General features: G+C 39.1%; 1 protein-coding gene across 5 annotated transcripts in view; it reads left to right on the top strand.

The window, feature by feature from the left end:
* The window catches only part of PROM1 (prominin 1), a 63056-nt gene that overhangs the window by 12471 nt on the left and 29462 nt on the right, over positions 1-21123 (top strand). For 4 of the 5 annotated variants that reach the window (XM_058838934.1, XM_058838933.1, XM_058838937.1 and 1 more), the window contains exons 3-4: positions 11150-11208; positions 15627-15832. In XM_058838934.1, coding sequence (XP_058694917.1) covers positions 11150-11208; positions 15627-15832 — 265 coding nt within the window. Of the gene's footprint in view, positions 1-11149; positions 11209-14074; positions 14102-15626; positions 15833-21123 lie in introns of all 5 variants that reach the window. The other variant, XM_058838938.1, reaches the window with a different exon arrangement.

Consider the following 21123-nt stretch of genomic DNA (forward strand, 5'->3'; position numbering starts at 1 on the left):
CTGAAGCAGATTTAAGGCTGGATTTTTAGTTTTCTTAGGCATCAGAAGAAGATTCTTTTCCCCCTGATTTATTCAAAACGGCAGAGTAACAGATTGCTTGTCAAAAGGACTTCTGTGGTCAGGGAGGACACAGGGGTTTTAGGGAGGGGAGGTTTATATAGATAATCTACTGGAGGTTACCACAGAAAACTACAGTTGCATACGTTAAGGCATCTCTGATGCCTTCCTGCCCTTCTTTTGGATTATGTAAACAAGGAATCTCTTTCGCAGACAGGCATTTTATGGAAAATATGGAAGTAATTTTTTAATCAGTATAGCATAGTTGATAATCTGAAATTCTTGCTCTTTATGCCCAACTAGAATCTGTTCTCTACAGTATCCTCAGTGCTTGCCTTGGTATAATTCTGCCTGCCAGCGGTGCCTAGGAGAAAAAACATGCTTTGACAGCAATTGGAAAATATCAGTTCAACTTTACAATTTCAACACTTAGGACAGAAGGAAGAAACTAAAGAAAATAAACCTCAGGTAGAGCTTGAAGGCATTGGGTTACTTTCCATGAGAAGGGTACTGAAAAGTGGCATTAGCACAGATGGCTGTGGTAATTCCTGCAGGGTATCTCAAACAGCCATGCTTCTTGGAGTTTAGTAATAATCATAAATTAAAGAGACTTACAGTTGTGTGGCATTCAGACAGCTCATATTTCCCCAATCTAAACTGCCTTCTCTCCATTCCAAATCAGACAGTTATGGGCCTTCTCTTGGTGGGAACATCTCTGGCCAGTGGGGTGGGCATGTTCTCTGTGGAGTACCGAAGAAATCTGCGGATAATTACAGCATGGACAGTCCTTAAAACTGTCCTGACCCTGTTCTGTTTGTCTGTGGATGTTAGTGGGAGACACGAGGTATAGACAGAGAGCTGATCAGCATTCCCTGCTTCAGTGCACAGGGGATAAGTTCTGGATGCAGCTAAATCCAGAGGTGCTAACTACAAGGAAGGGAAGGGTGTGAGTACAGGATGGTATTGTGAGTGAAAATGGCCTTGTTTTGTCATGCTAAGTAGAGTCTTCATTGGTAGGGTTTGCATCTTTTTAAAGAAAAAAGGCAAAGGTATCATGTTCTAGAAATGCATATATGTTGGAATCAGAGGCACAGAGTGTGTGCCCTTATCTATGATACCTGGCTCTGACATCCAAAAAAGCACTGAATTTCACATAACACCGTGGAGACAACTGTTAAATAGAAAAACTGGGAGTGTGAGTGTGTACTTTAGAGAGTTTCCTTAAGTCACTAGGTGAGAAAGTTAGAGTTTAAGGTTTAAGCTCTTTTAAAAAACAAAAAAACAAGATGGAGGATTTAGGGTGTTGTCTCTTCTTCCTTATTCTTCCTTCTTCACTTCTTTTAGGGATTTTTGGGTAATAATAAGTGATTGGATAGAAGATACCGCAGTGCAACACAGAGGTGTCAGGTCATTGGGTCACTAAGAAAAATAATTTATTTGGCATTTGTTAATTGGATAAATAGACATATAAAAAACCTTGAAGAAGTTCTTTGTTAGCCATTTTGCACCTCTCTATCTTAGTGTATACAGCTCCTTGTACTCTGTATATATGTAATATAGATAAGAGAAGAATAAACAGCCAAGTCATTACAAGAGAAAACTGCCTCTCTCTTGTCAATCTCAGTCCAAGGGAGAAAAGAACCTAGCCACTAGTGTGGCATCCTGACAGATATATTTAGTCAGTTAGCACTATTGTACTTTTAGTACCTCTAAAAGCATGATAGCTTGTTTGAGACTTGCAGAGCATACCTGCAGCATCTCCTATAGTGAGAAGTGGGACAGAAGAGGTTTTGGATCAGCCACATTGTCTGGCACCATGGATGAACCTCTTCAAAAATTGCCAGCAACTGCAGACATCTTTTGGGTTTTCAGGCAACTCTGCTGAGACACCATGGTTTTCCCAGCTTAGCAGTGGCTACTACTGTGCTGTCCATCCTGCCCTTTCATTTAATTTTTACAGGCTTATCTATCCACATAGTGCTGAACCTCATTCTCATTTCTAACTTGTAGCTCTGAAACAGATGGGGGGAGAGAGAGGAGGGGGAATATCACTGAACTTACTGGAATTATATTTGCACAAGCTTCTAATGGATTTAGTTCTTTCATCATCTTGGCTGCTATGAAGCATTTTGAGTTAATCATGTGAAATACTGTACAGAGACTGCCTGTTATTGGAAAAACAGTCATTTAAGCCTGTCTTTTCTTTGTTACAGACCATCATAATAAGATAGCACAGCCTAGCCCTATTATATTTGTCTGGTAATTTGATTAGGTGGTTGTTCACAGAACAATAAACTCCTAAATCTTGTTCAGTGATGGCTTTTTCTTGAATGATGGCAGCTGAAGTAAGGACAGATCTTGATAGATCTTTGCAACAAATCTTTCCTTGAGTTCTTCTAGTCTGTGTTTCATTGCATTAAAAATGACAATCAGTATTTTTTGCTCTCCCTTTTCCTCACTATTGTTTTTGCTTCTCAAAATGGTCTGTGTAACTTTCAGATCTTAACCCAAGTGGTGCCTTTTCCAAGTGAACGTGCAATGTTCAAAAGTTGCTGGAGCAAAATGTGTAAATATTACAGTGGGTTTTGTAATCCTTTTAACAGTATTAATGATTTCTGTATATGTATTAAAGCATTTGAGTATACTTCTTATTTTTTCCAAAAATGAGTTACCTTCATGTTAGTAGAGAAACCAGGTGCCACAAATGTCAGTCATTGTAGTTTAAGCTGACTAATCTATCTGTATATACATTTTAATTATAAGCTTGTCAGTTACAAAAAGGCCCCACAAACCCACCTCTTTCAATAAGCACATAACTTTCTTACCTAAAAACACTTCTGTGATTATGACATGTATTGCATCATAGCATAGGAGCTTTCTTTTGACAGAAAATACAGAATGGTGAGCTTTAAAATGTGATTGCAGTTGTGAATGTGAATATTGCTACTACTACTAAGTATCACTTTGGCTGTTTTACTCAGTTGAAAGATGCCAGTACCTGTACCCAATAAATCCAAGCATCAGGCCTAATTAGCTGTCTTCAGAGTAGCAATTTTACTTTTGCTTTGATTTTTGAATCTAGTAGTGGTCTCTGTAGTACTTTGAACCACTATGTGTGCCCCAGTTATCAAATGTCTGTGGAAAGTTGTGGCTCTTGCAAAAACAGGGAAGCAGAGAAAGGGAGTTCTAAGGAGTCTCAGGGAAGCTGCCAGAATTCCAGTCACTGAGGTAATCTGGTCAGCAGGGCTCCAGCATGTCATTCTCAATTAGTTATCTCAGTTCATATTTCCAATAATCCAAGTTATGCAAAAGAGGATTTTCTGTGCTTTCCTCAGTTTACAGCAACTCCTGAGGAGATGAAGAGAAAAAACCATTTATACAGTCCAAATATTTACTACTTTGATCAATTTACAATTCCGGTATGTCTACACAACCCAAACTGTCAAGAAGTTGCTCAGCCTGTGCAGCATGCTAAACCAGACAAACATACAGTGCACCAAGTTAAATCTTTGACTGTAATCTGTTGTAAATCCTTACCAGATGGTGGCCTAGGGAGAACTTGAGGTAGCTACTGCAAACAAAGCAAGTGGCAAAAAATAGCTGGCATGGCACAAACAGTGTGCTACAGAAGTTTTGTTGCCTTCAGAAAAAGAGAGAATGTAGTTTCTGTGTGGAATAGTTCTTCAAAGCTTTCAACTTCATTTTGTGTCTGCGTGATGCATGCAAATTCATTGCAGCCTCCTAAGGAAGGATTTTTCTAAAGGCTTCTCTCTCTTTTTTCTTCTTCCAAAACTCCAGCAAGAACAGAACTTTCTTTGTAGCAAGGAACAACTAGAAAGCCCCTGCAAAGGTTATTTTCAAAGGAGAAATCTTTCATTCCATGCATCCTGTATGGTCGATATTGTGGCTATTTCTTTTTTCTTCAAACCTTTTCCTTTAACCAGGAAAGGCTCTTTAATGTTGTTTGTGCAGAATGTGCCTAAAGAGAAAATGTGACTGCACTAAAGAGTAACCTCAAGTCAATAACCTAAAGTTTGGGGCAGCTGTATGGTGTGAGGGTTTCCTGAGGCAGACTTAAATTGCCTGTTTGGTCTTCCTGACTAATAACTTCCATTTCTGGGAAATGGGGAACTTTTTTGTGTGCATGAACGAAGCTCATAGACTGTTACTTTTATCTGATCCAGTGCTGTATAATTTATTTCTTCAGTAGACCAATATTATTTTCTGTTAGGAAGGGTGTAAAGGGAGTCTCCCTAATTTCACATTCCAGTTACCTTGGAAGCCGTTGCAATTCCTTGTCTTCAGCAGTTCCACCGTGCTTAGTCCTACCTGTGCTCTGGCTAAAGCTCTCTCTGTGTAGTCTACTCCTACAGTTTCAACCTTGCTCATAGCTGTGCATCTCCTCATTACCTACTTCATATTGCATCTCTGCTCCCTGCTGTCTCTCACGTTGCCCTGGACTGCATGCAGTATAAGCTAAGGCACGCTTCTAGGTGGTCTGGTAGCTTGTCCTTTCAGTTATGAATAAAGCAGCATATGCTTTACAAATCTGCCAAGACCTTAAAAATGTATTTATTGTGGTTTGCTTGTGTCATGCTGTTTGTTGTTATGTGACTGCCAGAGTGCTGTAGGATAAGTAATTAAATGCAGAGTCAAAGAATGGGAATGGACAGTGATCATGTTGATGAGAGGAAACTGCATGCTGAAGGCAGAAGAGGATGACAAGACAGATTGCCATAGCAGATGAGAAGCTAAAGTACTTAAGCAATTTAGTATATATTTATTGGATTTTGGCCTCCATTCAAACAAGTTGTTCTGAGCATTGTGTAATGACAAATTCTAGGGCTTTATTTTGCACTAGTGGTGAAGTACACCAGCAAAGTTCCTTTTTTACTTGTGTTTTTCTCTTGTCCCAAAGCCATAGTGATTTTGTGCTCGTTATTTCTTTAATGCATGTGAATAGGTTGAACAGAGAATTTCCTTTCACCACCTCTGTAATGGAAATGGACGATCTTGTGTGTGGGCTACTGAAGTAAGGGAAGATCTGTGTGTTGTTCAGGAGTTGTGCTCGAAGGGAAGAGGATCAGAATCTCCTCTTGAGAGGAACAAGAGGGTGGAAGCTGAATCAGCCTGATGTTCCAGTAACTCAGTGGAAAGAAAAAAGTGGATGATATAGAGAGACTTTGCCTAAAAAGAGGGGGGAGAAATTATCTAAGTAGGCTGGGCATTTTTCTCTAGTTATGGACAAAAGCTATGTCCCAGGTCTGTCTGAGGAAAATACTGTGTGAAGAGGGGAGTGAAGCTTTTCAATCTGAAGTTGGAAAGGAATAGTTTAGACTATATGAGTGAATGCCTGGATTAGATTCCTTATCTGAGCACCAAAATGATCTCTTACTGTGTGAGAATTGGGAAGATCTCCTTGTCTGTGAGACTTCCTAGCCACTTGTCCTACAGAGTGAGTTTTCTTCCTGCTCTGCGCAGAGAGGACAGAGGGTGAGCAGTGAGTGTGTCAGGGCCCTCCCTTTCTTCAGTCACCAACTGTGCATGATGGATTCTTTACAGCCATCAGCTCACCTTGCTCTGCAGAGGAACCGGAGGGAAATAGTGGTGTGGGACTGGGGACAACAAGAGTGAGCAGAGCCCTAATGGAGGCAGGGACAGTAAAGGAGACCAAAAGTAACTTTGGCTTACCTTACGAAGGAGACCTCTTAAGTGGGAGCCAAATCTGACCATGGCTATTGGCTTGAGGCTTTGGGGAAACAGACAAAGCCTCACTCAAGTCAAAGCAAGTATTTTAAAATGTCAGTGAACTGAAGTTGCTATAAAACTTGCTTTAAGATACCTGGAAGGTTTTTGTCTCTGCTAGGTCTGAAAGGCTTTCCTGGTTTTCTTGGCTTTGCAGGAGATACTTATTAGTGTGACTCATACTTAGGAAAAAAACCCCAACGTGTCTGAAGTCATTTTAACTAATTTATGTCAGACTAATTGACCTGTATTCAGAGAGGTTCTGAACTGTTCAATGTGTATGTAGTCCATTGACTCTATCTATTATAGATGAACAGGAATAGACTGAAATACTGTTTATATATGAGAATGAGATAGCAATAAAGTAGTTGTTAATTGATGATTTGTATTATCAATGTAATTCTCCCCTGTTGTTTGGAAAAATTTCTTTTAGTGCAATATGAATGCTTCAGTCATGGTACAGATTGGCTTATCTGAAGACTTTTCAGAATAGAAGTCTAATATATTATATTATGCAAAATTCCCTAATATATTATATTTATGCATAAAAAGACATTAATTTCTGGCATAATTTGATTAATGCTGGAGTTGCACTACAGCTGAACTGGTTCAATGGAATTTTTTGAGTGAAATGGAAGCATAGCATTCCCAAAGGTTTTACTTCAGCTATTTTTCTGTCACCTAGATTTGAAAAGCTTCCTTGGAACTTGTAATTAATTTATGTTGGTACTTAATAGCCAGACAGCTTATTTTTAAATCTCTATTATTTTTGCTATCCCTTTCTGTAGAGCAATTCTAAGAAGCACACTTAGTGATAACTTCATTTTCCTGCCAGAGTAATGAGATATTGAGTCTACATACACAGTACTATTGCAATGCAGGAGTTAGTGATTATATTTTTTTAACTGGAGATCCTCAGAGGTACTTAATATTTCTTCACAGATTGCATTGGAAAATTAAGAGTTCATCTGGCTAGTTAGATTTACTAGGGCAGATGGCATTTCGCATGTGTGATGAGAGCAGGAAGGATTCAGCAAAGCAATAATGTAATTAGCTGTGTAAATGAGCCTCACAAGGTAAATCTCTTTAACCCCAATGATAAAATGTGTTTTGCGCTAAAGCCGTGGCTTACTGGTGCTGTGAAACAATGTGTACGGCTGATCAAGCCAAGATTTCAGAAGTAATCCAGTTAATTGAAAATAAAGGACACCACTTTTTATCACACCTTCCTAACACTGCTATGCTTGAAAGAGAAATCGGCCTCAAGATGATATTTTGCAATAATACAAGAGAGAGTTGTGTGGAGTTACCTGAATTCAGTTGTAAATAAAAGCTAATTTGAATGCTAGAGATGAGATGTTCCAGCTAAGGAGGAAAAATGCTTCATAAAAGCAGACCAGAATCCCAGGCTGAATAAAATGTGATCTGAGATGTCTTTTCATTGTGCTGCAGTGAGCAGTGTAGCCATAGGTAGCTCCTGTTTACACAGTGCCTGGCACAGGATGTTCCCTCATTTAACCCTTAAGCTCTGCAGTAGTAACAGTGATTATCATCAGTGTGCAATAAAACTTGTAGAATCACAGTGGTTTGGGTTGCAAGGGATCTTTATAGATGATCTGAGCAGGGAGGATTTTGGTGCTGTGAATTCACTAAGGCCTGTTTTTGCCTACAGATATGTGAGTTAGTGCAGGTAATCTTACATTCAGTTCTAGCCAAAAATATTTTTTATGGGAATATATACAACTTCCACATTTCATTTGAAATTAATCAACTGGGGATATGTCTAACCGTGTTGTTATTGAAAGCTATTGAAATAATAAATTCATGGTAAAGACTGGTCAATCACTGTGTGCTGCCTGGTTAGAAAAACACCCTGGAGCATCATGTTACTTCTGAAAAATCATTGCAAAGTAATCTAAGTACTCACATTCTGTAAAATTAAAGGGGAAAAATGGGCTGTGTAGTAGCCCTTGTGTTGTGCATGAAACCTGTTCTCACTATTAAATTTATTTAATCCATGTGGGAACCTTTTGTACAGATTTTCAGGCTTTCTTGTTTATTATTAAAACTAAATAGGTTTTACTTTCTGGTGAGCAAGCTTTAGCATCTCCAGATTTCAAAAAAGTTACAAAGTGCTATTTTCTGTATAAGTTTGTCATAGTGTATTCTGGTTGACTTCTGGTTTTTTTTTTTTTTTTACTAATAGGCTATAAAATACAGAAACGGTATAAATAAAACTGTGAATCAGGAACACTCTGAGCAATTTAGGCATATAACAAGAAATCAGAGCAAGGTTTGGGTTGTTTTGGTTTGATTTTTTTAAGTTTTTCTCTTCTACTTGGGGATACTCAAAACCTAACTGGATGTGGCCCTAGGTAACCTGTGGGTGGTCACTCTGGCGTGAGCTGGGAGGTTGGACTGGATGACCTTGATCTTCTGATCTCAATTGTTCTGTTTCTCCTGAGTAGTTACTTTCATATGCATAATCTGTGCCTACAGAGGTCCATAAATCTGTGTGGTTGTGGGTGTGTGTTCATACAAGTATATAAAATTTAATGTAACTTGTTTGAGGGATTTTTTTAATGTTTAACTTATTTTGGGGACAGACACTCAACTAGGAGAATGGATAAATGCCTTCATTTTTAACAGGAACAGCTAATGCTTTTAAGATTTTCTTGTACCAATTCTCAATAGTAGGAAATATATCAAAGGACATTTTTGTTAATAATAAAATCTTGCTTTCTCACATGCTTCCTGACAGTGTTTTCACTACTGCACTAAATAATTTATAATAGAAAGTCATTATGATTGCAGGGTAACTTTGGAATAATTCACTTTGGAAGGGACCTTCAGACATCAAGTCCAACTTTTTTCCAAAGCAAGAATAACCTCAAAGTTAGGAGCAGCCGGGAAATGAGAGCAGGTTGCTGGGGGCTCTTCTGGTTGCCTTCAGAGCAGCATCAAGGAGCGTGAGGCTACAGAATCTTGGGCAATTGGCTCCTGCATTTGATCACCTGCACAGTCTGTGCTGCTTCATGCACTGAGGATGACAAAAGCTTTTCCTTTTTATTCCTTCCTATCCCATTCTAATTGAAGCTGGTCAGTTTCTCACCAGTGGCTGTCACACAGTGCTAAATAGTTGAATCAATATGTAAATAAAAACATTGTTTTACCAATTTTCCTGTATGGTGAAAGCTGTCTGGCTGTAAAAAAAAAAAAAAAAAAAATTACATTTATTATTTCATGCAGCTCTATTTCATGGATTTATTTACGTAGCATAGAAATCAGCAGGAGGAAGGAAATGTTATGTCTGCTGAAGAAGAAAAAATTGTCTAACAGGCAGTGTGAATTACAACTTTGGGGTTTGTGCAGTTTTGCCTCGCTTAGATTTGTATCTCCTTATTACTGAAACTTTTGGAAAATGACAGATGCTGCCTGGGGAGGACTGTGCTGGTCCCGGTGTGTGAGATGTTTCAGAGTTGCAGCAGTGGATCAGTTGTGTATTGCCCACACAGTGGTGTGTGCCCTTTCTTTTCAGCAGTCTCATGACTCCCAAGATGCAGAGTTGGAATTACAGGGATCTCAGCTCTTGTCTAGGTGCTTATTCCGTGTATGTTTTGATTTTATTTCTCTTCTTTGTGGGAATTTAGCCTTGTGTTGCCTGGTCTTTCCAAAATGGTGGTGGCCTAAGAACAGAGCCCTTGCTTATGTACCACCAGCACTCTTTGAGTGTTTTGGAATGTACTCTCCATGCGAGGAATGATTTGTGGCTTGGCAGTTCACTGATGCATTAACAGATTTCTATTTTTTAATTGGCAGTCTTGCTGGCTGCAGCTCCTTTGCAGTGGCTATCTGCCTTAAGACAGCAGTTGGTGCATTGCTGTTTTGTGTTTTCTTTCCTTCAACAGTTTCCTGTGAGGAAGTCTTCAGGAACTCTTCAATTAGTTGAGTCCATGTTCCCACTGCCTGGTATTGAGGAGGGAGAACTATGGACACTGCTTGTTTAGAAATTTGTTTTCCTGAGCCATGTTTGGGGTGAGAGAGGACTGAGATCACAACCCCTGTGAATTCCCTGAGCATACTTCACAAGTGCTACAGTAAATTCCAAGAGGCCTTGTATTTTTGGGAGGTGAACAGTCAGTTTTACACCTTCAGGTCCTTTATGGATCCCCAGGTTAGGTAACTTACAGGTGGTTTATATCCTCCAACTGGAGGTTGTTTATTAACTATGTTAATTGGCACATGGGGAGACTGGAAGCAAGGGAATAGTTGGATGAAGTCCAGCTCTGTATGAGCATAGAGGGTAGAGTTCTTCCTTGGCTGTTTGAGATGTAGTGTGCTCCTTCCTAACGTGCCTCCTCGTCATCAGAGGAGACCAGAAGTTCAGTCAGTTATTTCTCCTGAACATCCAAGCACTGTTGCTTTTACACTGCCTAGCATGGAGCATGTTCAGGGTCATTGGTGCTTCTCTGAGGCAGAGGGTCTGCAGAGCTGGTGGTGCCCCTCTCTTCCAAGTACAGCATGACACAGAAGTGACTGGGATCCACAGTTCCCAACTTAGTTTCCATAGTGTTGTCAAAACTTTGATAGATGTAGGTTGGTGATGTATGTTGCAGCTGCCAGGGTTTACTGAAAGTGGCTCTAGTTGTGTTAAATTCCTACCTTTTTTTCGTGATTGCTGTACTTTTTCATATCATGAATAAGTTAGAGTGACTGTTGGATTGATGCACAGTAAATAGTAGTAGCACAGTAAATAGTAATATGTTAGGCTTTCTGATTTGTTTTGGTGGTGGTATATACTCACTGTTGATCCAGAGATCAAAAAAGAAAATACAAAAATAAAAAGGGAGGAAAGGATTAGGATAATGTTGGCAAGATAAGGGTCTTTTTTGTACCCTTCAGACAAAAAGTCATCATTAGCTTGCTTGTTTTGCACATTATGTATCTAATGCTGTGTGTATATTTATGCATGCATGTACTAGGCATAAACATGAAGCAAAGCTGATACCCAAAGCATTGTCCAAGTAATTGATACATATGTGATGAAATTTTATGATTTTATGGTACAGAGGAAGACGTCAGAAAAACCTTCCGTGTATTTCAGTAGCAACTGATTAATTAATTGACAACCTGGCTATATTCCTGTGATCTCATAAAACACACACAGCTGATTAGACGTGTTGTTACTAGACAGATTTATGGGGGTACTTACATGCTTGCCTATGCTGTTGATTGCTGTTCTTAATTTCATTTTGCCAACCTAACTGTAGAATTCATACTATTCTCTTTCCTCCGGTTTTGTAAATTATGTTGTTTAAAACTGTGGAATATTCTTGCTTATTTTCAGATCTCATCAGAAAACTAGCACAGCAGCAGTTTGGAAATACACAGGGCGATTATCAAAAGGTAAATTGTCTATCTGTATCTGCCTAAAAAAAATGAAAATTATGACTTTGAAATTCAGGGGTTTTTCTAAACCAGGAATTAGTATTGTAAAACTATATGAACAGAATACAAATATGATTTTTTTTAATAAGTGTGATGTTTTCATGAAAAATGTGAGATGAATTATAAAGAAAGTTCCACAAACTACTGTAAAGAAATTACTCATAGTTAAGGATGACTTAAAAATTCCAGCTGTAATGGGATTGTTGCACAAAGCTTGATGTCTCTTTATATTGAAAAATACTGGTTTTATTTCAAAAAACTTAGGGAGAACCATTACTGCTTAGCTCTCATGTAAGCTTCAGCTGAATTTATATTATAAATATACTCTTTATATATTAGCAAGAAGATGGAATGGAATGTGCATCTGAGTTTTTGGCTGTTCTGGAGCACAGTGTTCTGCTTTTGAATCAGGAGTTGAGTTTCTGCAGCAGGAATTGAAATGTGCCCAGGCAATGGACAAGTTGCATCATATGAGCTACTTGCTTCTGGTCCCCACAGTATGGTGTACCCATCAGGAGGATGAGTGTGGTGCTTGCACACAGACACCGAGTTATTGCTAGGACCCAGCACGGCTTTACTGGTGCTTGTGTCTTCCCAGCAAGAAGCCTGTTTCTCCAGTAGCTCTGCATGACATCCTGGTGTGTGGGTTTTGTTGTTAGGATGCATCAAGTGGCTCTTGCCTGTCCCATCTGCTTGCTTGATGGCACTCTAGAGAGTGGTGCACCGCAGATTGTTCCTGCCTACCCAGAGAAGAATGTAAGGGTAGGGCTTGGCTGGGAGAGTCTCGGGACAAAACTGTTAGACCATAGGTGGTATCCCTGACCACAAGCAGAGTATTTAGTAACTAGTATGTAAGTCATGAGAAATCTGAGACTAACCCTGTGTAGGGGATGTGATTATAGGGTGGCAGTTAAAATACTAGGAGTGCGTAAGAAGCAGAATGGATACAGGGCATTCATCAGTCCAAATTCTGATCTGAATACAGTGCAAAACCTTGAAACAAATTTGGAAAATGAAAATATATCAGGACAAGTAGAGTGTGCTTCAGAAGACAAAAGCATCAGTGAAAGTCAGCTGTGAAGCAGCCAGCATGGCTGTAGATGTGCCTCTGGAAGAATTTCCAATGGAGACAGGGAAGTGTGAATGTTGCTAAAGGGTGTAAGTAGTTAGAAATGTTTGCGTGTGGTTTTGATCACTCAAATTCAGGGAGAATGAATTCAGACTAGGATGAGTTCAGAAAGTGTCCATTAGGGTGGTCTGGGAAAACTGTGGATCTTTAGATGAAATTGCAGGAGTCAACTTTAGCTTAGGAAAAGAGTTGATAAGGGGTGTGTGGTTACCCTTTTCAAATATATATGGAGAGGAAGCACTAGGAGGAAGGTTCTACCTCTAGGGTAAAACACAGTACTAGCACAGAAGCATGGGGGCCGAAATGGACATGGGAGAAGAAGACTTGCTCACCAAGAACTGAGAACAGCCCTTCAGTAGCAGAAAGGGAAATCTGCTTCTCCTATTTATTCTGTTATATTTCTGCTGTTGTTCGTCTATAATTTTTTTTAACCTATTTATAGAATGTTTAAGTGACCCAGGAGGCCCTTCCCACTTCTGTGCAGTGTGTCCTAGTGTTCCCAGTTGGACTCTAACCATGAACATCTCCCTGTGCCCTGCCAGGGGCAGCAGTCTGCCAGGTCAGCCCAGCAGCTGAGCCGTGCCTGCTCAGAGGAGCCAGCTCGCTGCTGCTGCCATTGCTTCACTTCTGCTGGGAGGCTGCGTGCTTGAAACGTTCAAAATCATGCTTGGTACCAGATTAAGAAGGGAGGGGAAGCATTAGTCATCCTTCCAATGATACAGGAGAAAATATGTTAATATGTTCAAAACATGATTTGAACATTTTAAGTAGTACTGTACAGTGGAGGTTTCAAAAGGATATGTGTGATGCTGATAAATAAGTCGCTAAAACTTGAACATTTCTGATTCTCACATATCAGACTTTGGGCTGAGGGATCTTGCCGTCTCTAGCTTGTCTGCTTTTCTTCCAGTTAGGAAAAAAGGGAAAGCACTGTCAGCTATGAATTTGGCAGGCAGAGATGAAGGGGAAAATATAAGAAAGTAATTTGGAAACAAAGGGGAAATTGGGTTCTTCTGAAATTCTGTCATTGAATATTTAGTTTTCAGTGTTTTTCTGATTTTACAGATTAGAAAATAGTCACCAATGTTAAATAGATTTCTTCAGTCTTTCTTGAATGTCTTTTCTTTTTTTCTTTTCAATATAAATTAAATATAAATCAATTTATAATTAAACCTCTACATGGTAATTAAAATTGTGACTGAATTTTGTATGGAATGTGTTAAGATCCCAAAACTGCTATGGAGCTACTAAAACAAAATAAGCACTGAGAAGAAGTTAGTCAAGAATATCATACCAGTTATGGCAGGTGGAATTCATGAAGAAAACACCAAACTTCAAAATTACACGATCTCTGGCCTTCTGTGAGATGTATTGGGAATTACATTAAACAGATGCTCAATGTGGAAGTAACTGGTCTGTCATTGTTTTAAGATCAAAGTATTTTTTGGACAAATCCTAGATTCCCTTAATTTACCAAAGAAAACAGCTACTATATATTTTATTGTAAATGTTTTTCCATAATTATTTAATTGTGCTTCTGTGCATTATTTTACTTTAGTGGCTTGTTTGTTATTGTTCTGTGTTGTTAATTGTTACGGTCTTGTCATGGTTAATTATTCATTATTCACGGGATTTGTTTTTTGTGCATGCTGCCTGTGTATTATACACATTCTCCATTTGTTTTGACTTCCACAGCCAGAAAATGTTGTCCTGACTCTTCAGGTAACGTCTTATGGTAGATGTACAGCTTTGAAAGGAAATCTAACTATGTCTGCAATGCTCCTGTTAAATCATCCATAACCATTTTTAATGTTACTTTAAATACTGTTTTTCCATCGAACCTATCTTAAAATAACGTATGCTGTCATGTAATTTTTAGAAGTGATCAGCTGTATAGCAAACAGTGTTTATTTTGTAAAATCCAGCCAAATTCTTCTTTCAAGCATGTAGTTCAACTTCTTCAGAAGGAAGCAGAGGTTTTAACAAGCAGTTAATAATAATTGAAAGAGTAGTTTTCATCCTAGAATTGGTAATTAGGGCAGAAATTTGCAGCTCTGCTAATGGTGGTAGTTGCTGTTTTGGTTCAGTTGGTAATTAGGGATTGTGAGGAAGGGCATCAGCAAAGCTTGAACTCTAGAGCATGATTGGTATCTTGTGAGAAACTGTAACTTATTTTACAGAACGGTTATGCACCCTCAATTTCGTCCTTTTGCTGCCAGGTTGCCCTTGTGCTGGTGGATTTGTAAAACAGAAGAGGACTTAAAGTACTAGTGTGAGAATTAGTTCTCCTAAGATTGGGAAAGGAAAGGAGAAGAGAGATTTGTCAGGGAAGAAGGACACTGGGGCATGCCCACACTGTGCTATCTATCTCTGCGCGCAGACACCTCCCTGGTCGGGTTTCGGCTGGGTTGTGTTCTCAGCAGAGGGAAACAGCACGGCCAGCTCACAGCTGTCCCCTGGGAGCCACATTGCCTCGTGTAGGGCCTTGCCAGGGCTGCCTGGCCCAGCTTCTTGTTCCCGGGGCTCTAGCAGTGTGAAAGCAAGTCAGGGTATTGGATTGCAGCGTTCCCTTTCACTCCTGCCAGCTTTTAAAAGCATCCTTTTAGTTGCTCCTGCTTTGCTGTATGGCAGAATAAATGTCTTTACCTGAGAGATCTTAAAATCTGTCTGCTGCTTCATGTTTTCCAGTCCCTAAGCAGTTTTAAATTCAGCACTTTGGAGTAACCTCTGCTACTGTAGCTGATCATCCAGTGAAATACTTGCCTTTGGGGTTCAGATGATTTTTTCTACTCTTAACTGGGTAAAAAGGAGAAAAAATGAAGCCTCCTCTTCCTTCTGATGAGGTGTTGCTCTAGTTAGCCTTGCTGACATTTGTGGAGCCTTTTTGGAAATAGATGTGAGAAACAGTAAATTTGTGGCCTATGAATAAAGATGTGTTAATTTTTAACCTGTTTCCATTGCATTGATTCACATTTATTTTTTGTGAGCCTACTTTTCTCTTAGCACTCACTCTTGTAGTTTGCCTGGCTAATACTCTAGCGAAATAGTTACTAGCTATCAGTATCTACAAAGTTATCTATCTTTTTGTTAGAAAAGTTGTCAATTATTGACAAAATATACCAAGTCCATAACCTCAATGGCTTAGTAGATGGTTTAGTCTGTAGTTTGATTTTTAATTATTTGCTCTGTATTGATTGCAGTTACTGTGTGATACCTGCTATTACCACTATTTTTGTCTGAATTACAGGCCATCTACTATGAAATCGGTTTTATAGTCTCCGCAGCCTTGGGATTACTATTTATTTTGTTACTGCCTCTTGTGGGACTTTGCTTCTGTATGTGTCGTTGCTGTGACAACTGTGGTGGGGAAATGCATCAAAGACAGAAGAAAAATGCTGACTGTCAGAGGAGCTGTTTTGCAACATTTCTTTTTGTTGCTTCTTTAATAATAAGGCAAGTGTGATAAAGAGAACAATACAAACCTTGGTATAGCAATTATTTTGCAGTGTCATATGACAGATAATATCACTGTATTAGCCTACAGGTGCAGAAATTATTTTATTAGATTACTGCTTATTAAAGAAAGTGTAATTGCATTATGAAAAATGCTGCCACTGTTGCTATCCACAGGTCATTATGTACTTAAGCAGAATGCAGGTGTGAAACAAAAAAAATTGTTTGTATTGGGCAAATGACATTTTTGCAAGTCTCAAAACAGCAGTCACAGAATGTTACATTACACTTGCAAACATGAGAAACCATGTCCTGTGCTCAGTCCCCATCCCATAGAGAACCTGAGATCTCATACTGCTTTGTTCATGGTAGTGTTGTAGTGGTGAAAAAAGCAAGTGACTTCCTTCAGTATTTGCTGTACTCCAGATATTTACACAGGTTCAAAACAATGGGTTTTCTTCTGGGTCCTGTGTTGTTTAAACCATGCATGCACTCTCTGTAAATCCTAGGGTTTGGAAATATTTTTGTAGTGTTGGTGTTAAGAGTATACTCCTGTGCTGGATGTGTAATGGGTGATGAGGAACTACAATCAAGACTTCTTCCCTCTTTCAAAATACGTTGTTTGCTTTCAGGCTTTCTGTTTTCTTTTAATTTCATGTTTTCACCTGCCTACTATCCTTATTTTGTGATTCTGTTAAAGAATAAAAAAGTGTTTTGAACTGTGTCTGTTCAGTCATATGGGATGCACTTTGTCACTTCACTGTAATCTAAATTTTTTTTTTTTTTTCTTTTACTGTGTGTCATGACAAGTGGTGACCTTGCTTACATGCTGATAGAGGACATGCTGATACCAGATATGGGAACATTCTCTTTTCTCCCAGACATTACTAACAAACATGACCCTCAAGAATTTAAAGACTCAAAAACAGAATGGTGTAGGACGATAGGTGCATCCCATGATGACAGGACAAAAGTTCTTTATGGTTCAAGTATGCCTTGTAAGTTATTAAAGTAAGTTATTAAATTTTACCTCTCAGCATGCTGAAACTGGAGGTAGGTTACAGAACTTGCTGGCTGTCTTTCCACCACATTGTGGAATGCTGCTTTCTGGCTATAATGGCTGGGGAATGTTGCCTGTTAGTAGAGAAATTAAGATTGTCCCCTTTGTTGGTCTCTTAAGCTGACAGCAAATACACAAGTTATCCTTGTGGGATTAAGCATACCCAGCAGAGGCAAATGTTTCTTCCCAGATCATGACTGGCAGATCAGTGATCCCTAGTAATATGCTCTCCAGAGCTAAGGAAATTGCCACTTTAATTTCTCCCTTTTTCACACCCCTTTTTTATGAGACATCATGATGTATCAGATGCTTACCCTAAGTGCGGGGGGTGTTGCCTGAAATCACATGGATTTTTCCTCTGAGATCTGGTTGAGTGGAGATAATCTCATATGAAGATTCCCTGGTTAAGTCTCTAGCGCTGTGAGTGATGTGCAAGGTGAGACAGAACTTTACAAGGCTAATGTTACTGATCCCAGACTGACTGAGGGCTCAAGTCTCCAGTATGCCTCTGTACAAAGAGAGAGTCTCCTGCCTTTCCTGGATGATCATCAACTAAGGGATGAGAAGGTGGATCTGTTTAAGCCCAGCTGTGCTGTGACACAAAAGGACAGTCTTACTGGTAGCCATTGCCCCAACAAAAAATACTGCAGAAAGCCTAACTAAGAGGTTTACTTTAAACTGTTTCTACATGTGTTGTATTGTACTCAGAAAGTTTTGTTGCGGTGACTTACTTGTGGAAACTTTATTACCTGCTTTTCCCCAAAGTTCCTATGCAATTTCAGCTTAGGTGGAAGGTTTACCTGTAATTCTGCCCAGAAATCACAATTCTCATGGACCGTGCCAGAGCTGAATATGTAAGCTGTGACAATAACCGGAAGAGTTTAGTCCTGTGTGAGTAAAGTGCTTATGGCTACTTGCAGACAGAGACAAAAGAATGAAAACTTGAATATTCCATCAATACAGGGTTATACAGGTGCAGTGAGATTACTAAGGCAGGTCCTGTCATTGTTTGGGTGTAATTTCAAGTCCCCACAGCATGGGAGGCCTTCTTTGGGAGTAGGTCTCCCAAACCCTTGCCAAGTGACTGGAATGCCACACTCAGCTTCACCCTGAGCTGTGCTGCTTCAGAAGATGCATTTAGGAAGGCTGGCACCCCGCAGAGTACCCTGAACCCACACCTCTGCCAGTGGAACTTTGCTTCAAAGGCACTTCTGTGGAACATGCATGTAGAATAGCTGCTGGAGGGCCTGGGAAGGCTTTCTAGGGGGTGGACTTCTTCAGGATTACCATCTAACTGTATCTTCTCCCTCTATCTTCTCCCTCTCTCTTGCAGTGCCAGACATTCTGGGATTCTCTCATTGAGCCTTTTTTTTTTTTTTCCTCCATCCTTGATATGGAAGGATAGTTTTTTTCTTGGCTGAGAAGGACAGGTTAAATGCACAGTGGAGAGTATTAGTAGGACTGATTGTGGGGCTTGCAATGGACTGTGTATCTTGGCAACATCTTTAGAAAACTCTAGTAACATGGAGATGGGTTTCTCTTGTGTCAGCATGCAAGTTCACACTGACATATATATGCTGTTAATGCAGATTTTAGAATATTTCAGCCAGTAGATTTTAATAACGATGAACATTTCTTCTCATTTTTCCACTGATGTAGTGTTTTGGTTATTAGAATGAGGCTTTAGACTCAGCTTACTGGCGTGATGTGTAAAGTTTGGAATTTTTCTTTCAATTTTAAAAAAAATTAACTAAGTCTCCAATTTAACTAGTCTCCAGCTAGATTTGCTTTCTGCAGGTGGGGCTTAAGGTGAGAAGTATGCTTTCCTCAAAGGAGGGATATAGGAAAGAAGTCAGAAAACCTGTGATTATATATGCAGTTATTTATCTTAATAGGCCTTTAGGGTGTAGTTTTCCAGTACATGCACTTTCTGTTTGAAATACTTTTTTATAGACTGAGTCAAAAATACATGCAGTGTTTTTGGTAGTTCAGCTTTTATACATGGATTTTTCCCTACAAAGTAGGATTCTATTGCTAAAGATGGGAGGATGTAGAAACAATCTGTAAAATACATAGCTGAGTAGGTTTGATATTCTAGACTTATCATGAAAACAATTACATGCTTTTCTTCAAATGTTAACTGAGGGACAGAGACCTGCTATTACATCGTACTCACTAGTCATCTGCAAGCTCAGGCAGCAAGCATGTTTTCTCTGGGAGAGAAATGTAATTTCCTTAGTTCTTGTACATTATAAAGGCAAGGGAGGAACGTTTGATTTTTAAGAAAGCATATATTGCAATACCAAATCTGTTGGTGATAGAGAATTTCCTGGTTATTGCATAGAAAAACTCATAGTCAGTTTTCTGTGCCTCTAAGAGGGCTTGTGTTAGAACCTCTTTTTTGAAGTAATGGAGGTTGGGGAAGGTCAAGTCTGGAGGCAGGAAGTGGTGTTTGGCATCTTTGCAAGTACCTCATCAAACTTCATATTTGTCCTCTTGTCTCTGTAGGATTGGTAATACATGTTGTTCAGAACCTGGAAATTAATAGTATCTGAAAGAATTGGTGGAAAAGTTGATACAGAAATCTCTTTCCCATTTTTTTCTAGAACTCATTATCTGGTAGCAAGAAAGGGGGTATTCTTCCAATATGTAAATGATCTCAGGGTTTCTATTTTGTGAGTTAAAATTTTTTGCAAGCTCGGCTAGAGGGAAAACTTGAGTTCCCCCCTCCCTGCAACCGGTTTAGTAACATTTATATGCATCTCTTAAACCTTACAAGAAACTTGAGTGTGGAATATTGGACTCCTGAAGAATTGTTAAAACAATTTTCTTAACCTGTTACAGAAGTGGCATGTCCTTTTTATTCCTGCTCTATGACTTTCTCATCGTAGCTGCTTATTGAATGTTGACTCAAGGCTCAGTTACATAATTAAATAGATTTTTCATCTGAGGTTGTGTGTTTGTTTAGTTAGTCAGAGTATAGTCACACTTGTTCTGAGTACCTTGGCTGCTTGAAGTATTTCCACTATCTTGTTTCCTCCCACTCCTTCCATTTAGTAAGCTGAAGAGAAAGATGGTTGTGCTGAGATCTTACAAAGTACTGATTTGTTGGCTTCCAATTGACCTTTCTGGTCTCTGAACATAAATTTGAAGGGACATAAAAATGCTCTGTCTGAAGAACAAGGATATGGTTATAAACTCTGATCTTCAGAGCACTATACACATTTGTTTTTCCTGATAGCTTGTGTCTTCTGATTAACAAAGAAAAGCTAAAAATATTTTGATAGCAATTGCCATCACAGTAGAGTGAAAAAAAATAATATATTGCCTTTATCCAAAATTAAACTGTTTACTATGCTTTTCATAGAATTATAGAATGCTTTGAATTGAAAGTTACTCAATTCCTTGGTATTTAGGCATTCTGAGTTCTCATTCCTTGGGTGGTAGCTGATAATAGTGTCTGCATGAGTGTTGGTCATAGGAGCAATAAACCTATGCTATTTGCCGTAGATTAAGTAGGAGAATAAATGTGTGTGTCCCTTTGCTCCTCAGTGACTTCCAGGAGGTTAATTGACAGCCTGTTTTGAAGACAGAGCTCTGAAATTTTGGGTAGAGAAGCAACCTCTTTATGTCAGTCTCTGTCATCCTATCATGAATATTTTTGGATATTGAGAAAAATGTTAGTAAAGGAATCCTAATAGCTCTGACCTGTAGCATATAGCCCTGTCATTTCTCCCTGTGGCCTTCTTTGAAATTAGAATTTTCCTTCAGAGAGTATTTTTCAGAACAACACATTTTTGCATATGTGACCAGTTTTATGATGAGGACAAGCCTTTACACTGTTCGGAAAAGCTAAAGTAGGCAAAGCGAAATAAAGATGAAGGCTTGGTACTGATTCATTGAAGGAGGAGATGAGCATTATAAATCAGGGTGTTTGGTCCTGTCTTACCAGGTTACACAGGTCGTGTTATTTTAGGTACCTGTTAGGTCTCCATCATTCCATTTATGTGGCTGGATTATGGCTTCCTTTGAATGCTCTTTAGAGCAAGAGCTATACTTATGTATCTTTTTCCCCATAGAGAGCCTGGATTAGGTTTCCTGTAAGTTTTATTTAAAAATATTAGTATCTAAGTCTTCTTGACACTCCAACTTAGGAAGTTTGACAGTTGGGAAGGAGTACAGTACCATTTGTGTTAGTGATTCCCTTCTCCTGTGCTGGGGTGTCCATAAT

This window comes from Poecile atricapillus, chromosome 4 (genome assembly GCF_030490865.1).
Source record: "Poecile atricapillus isolate bPoeAtr1 chromosome 4, bPoeAtr1.hap1, whole genome shotgun sequence".
Classification (NCBI taxonomy): Eukaryota; Metazoa; Chordata; class Aves; order Passeriformes; family Paridae; genus Poecile; species Poecile atricapillus.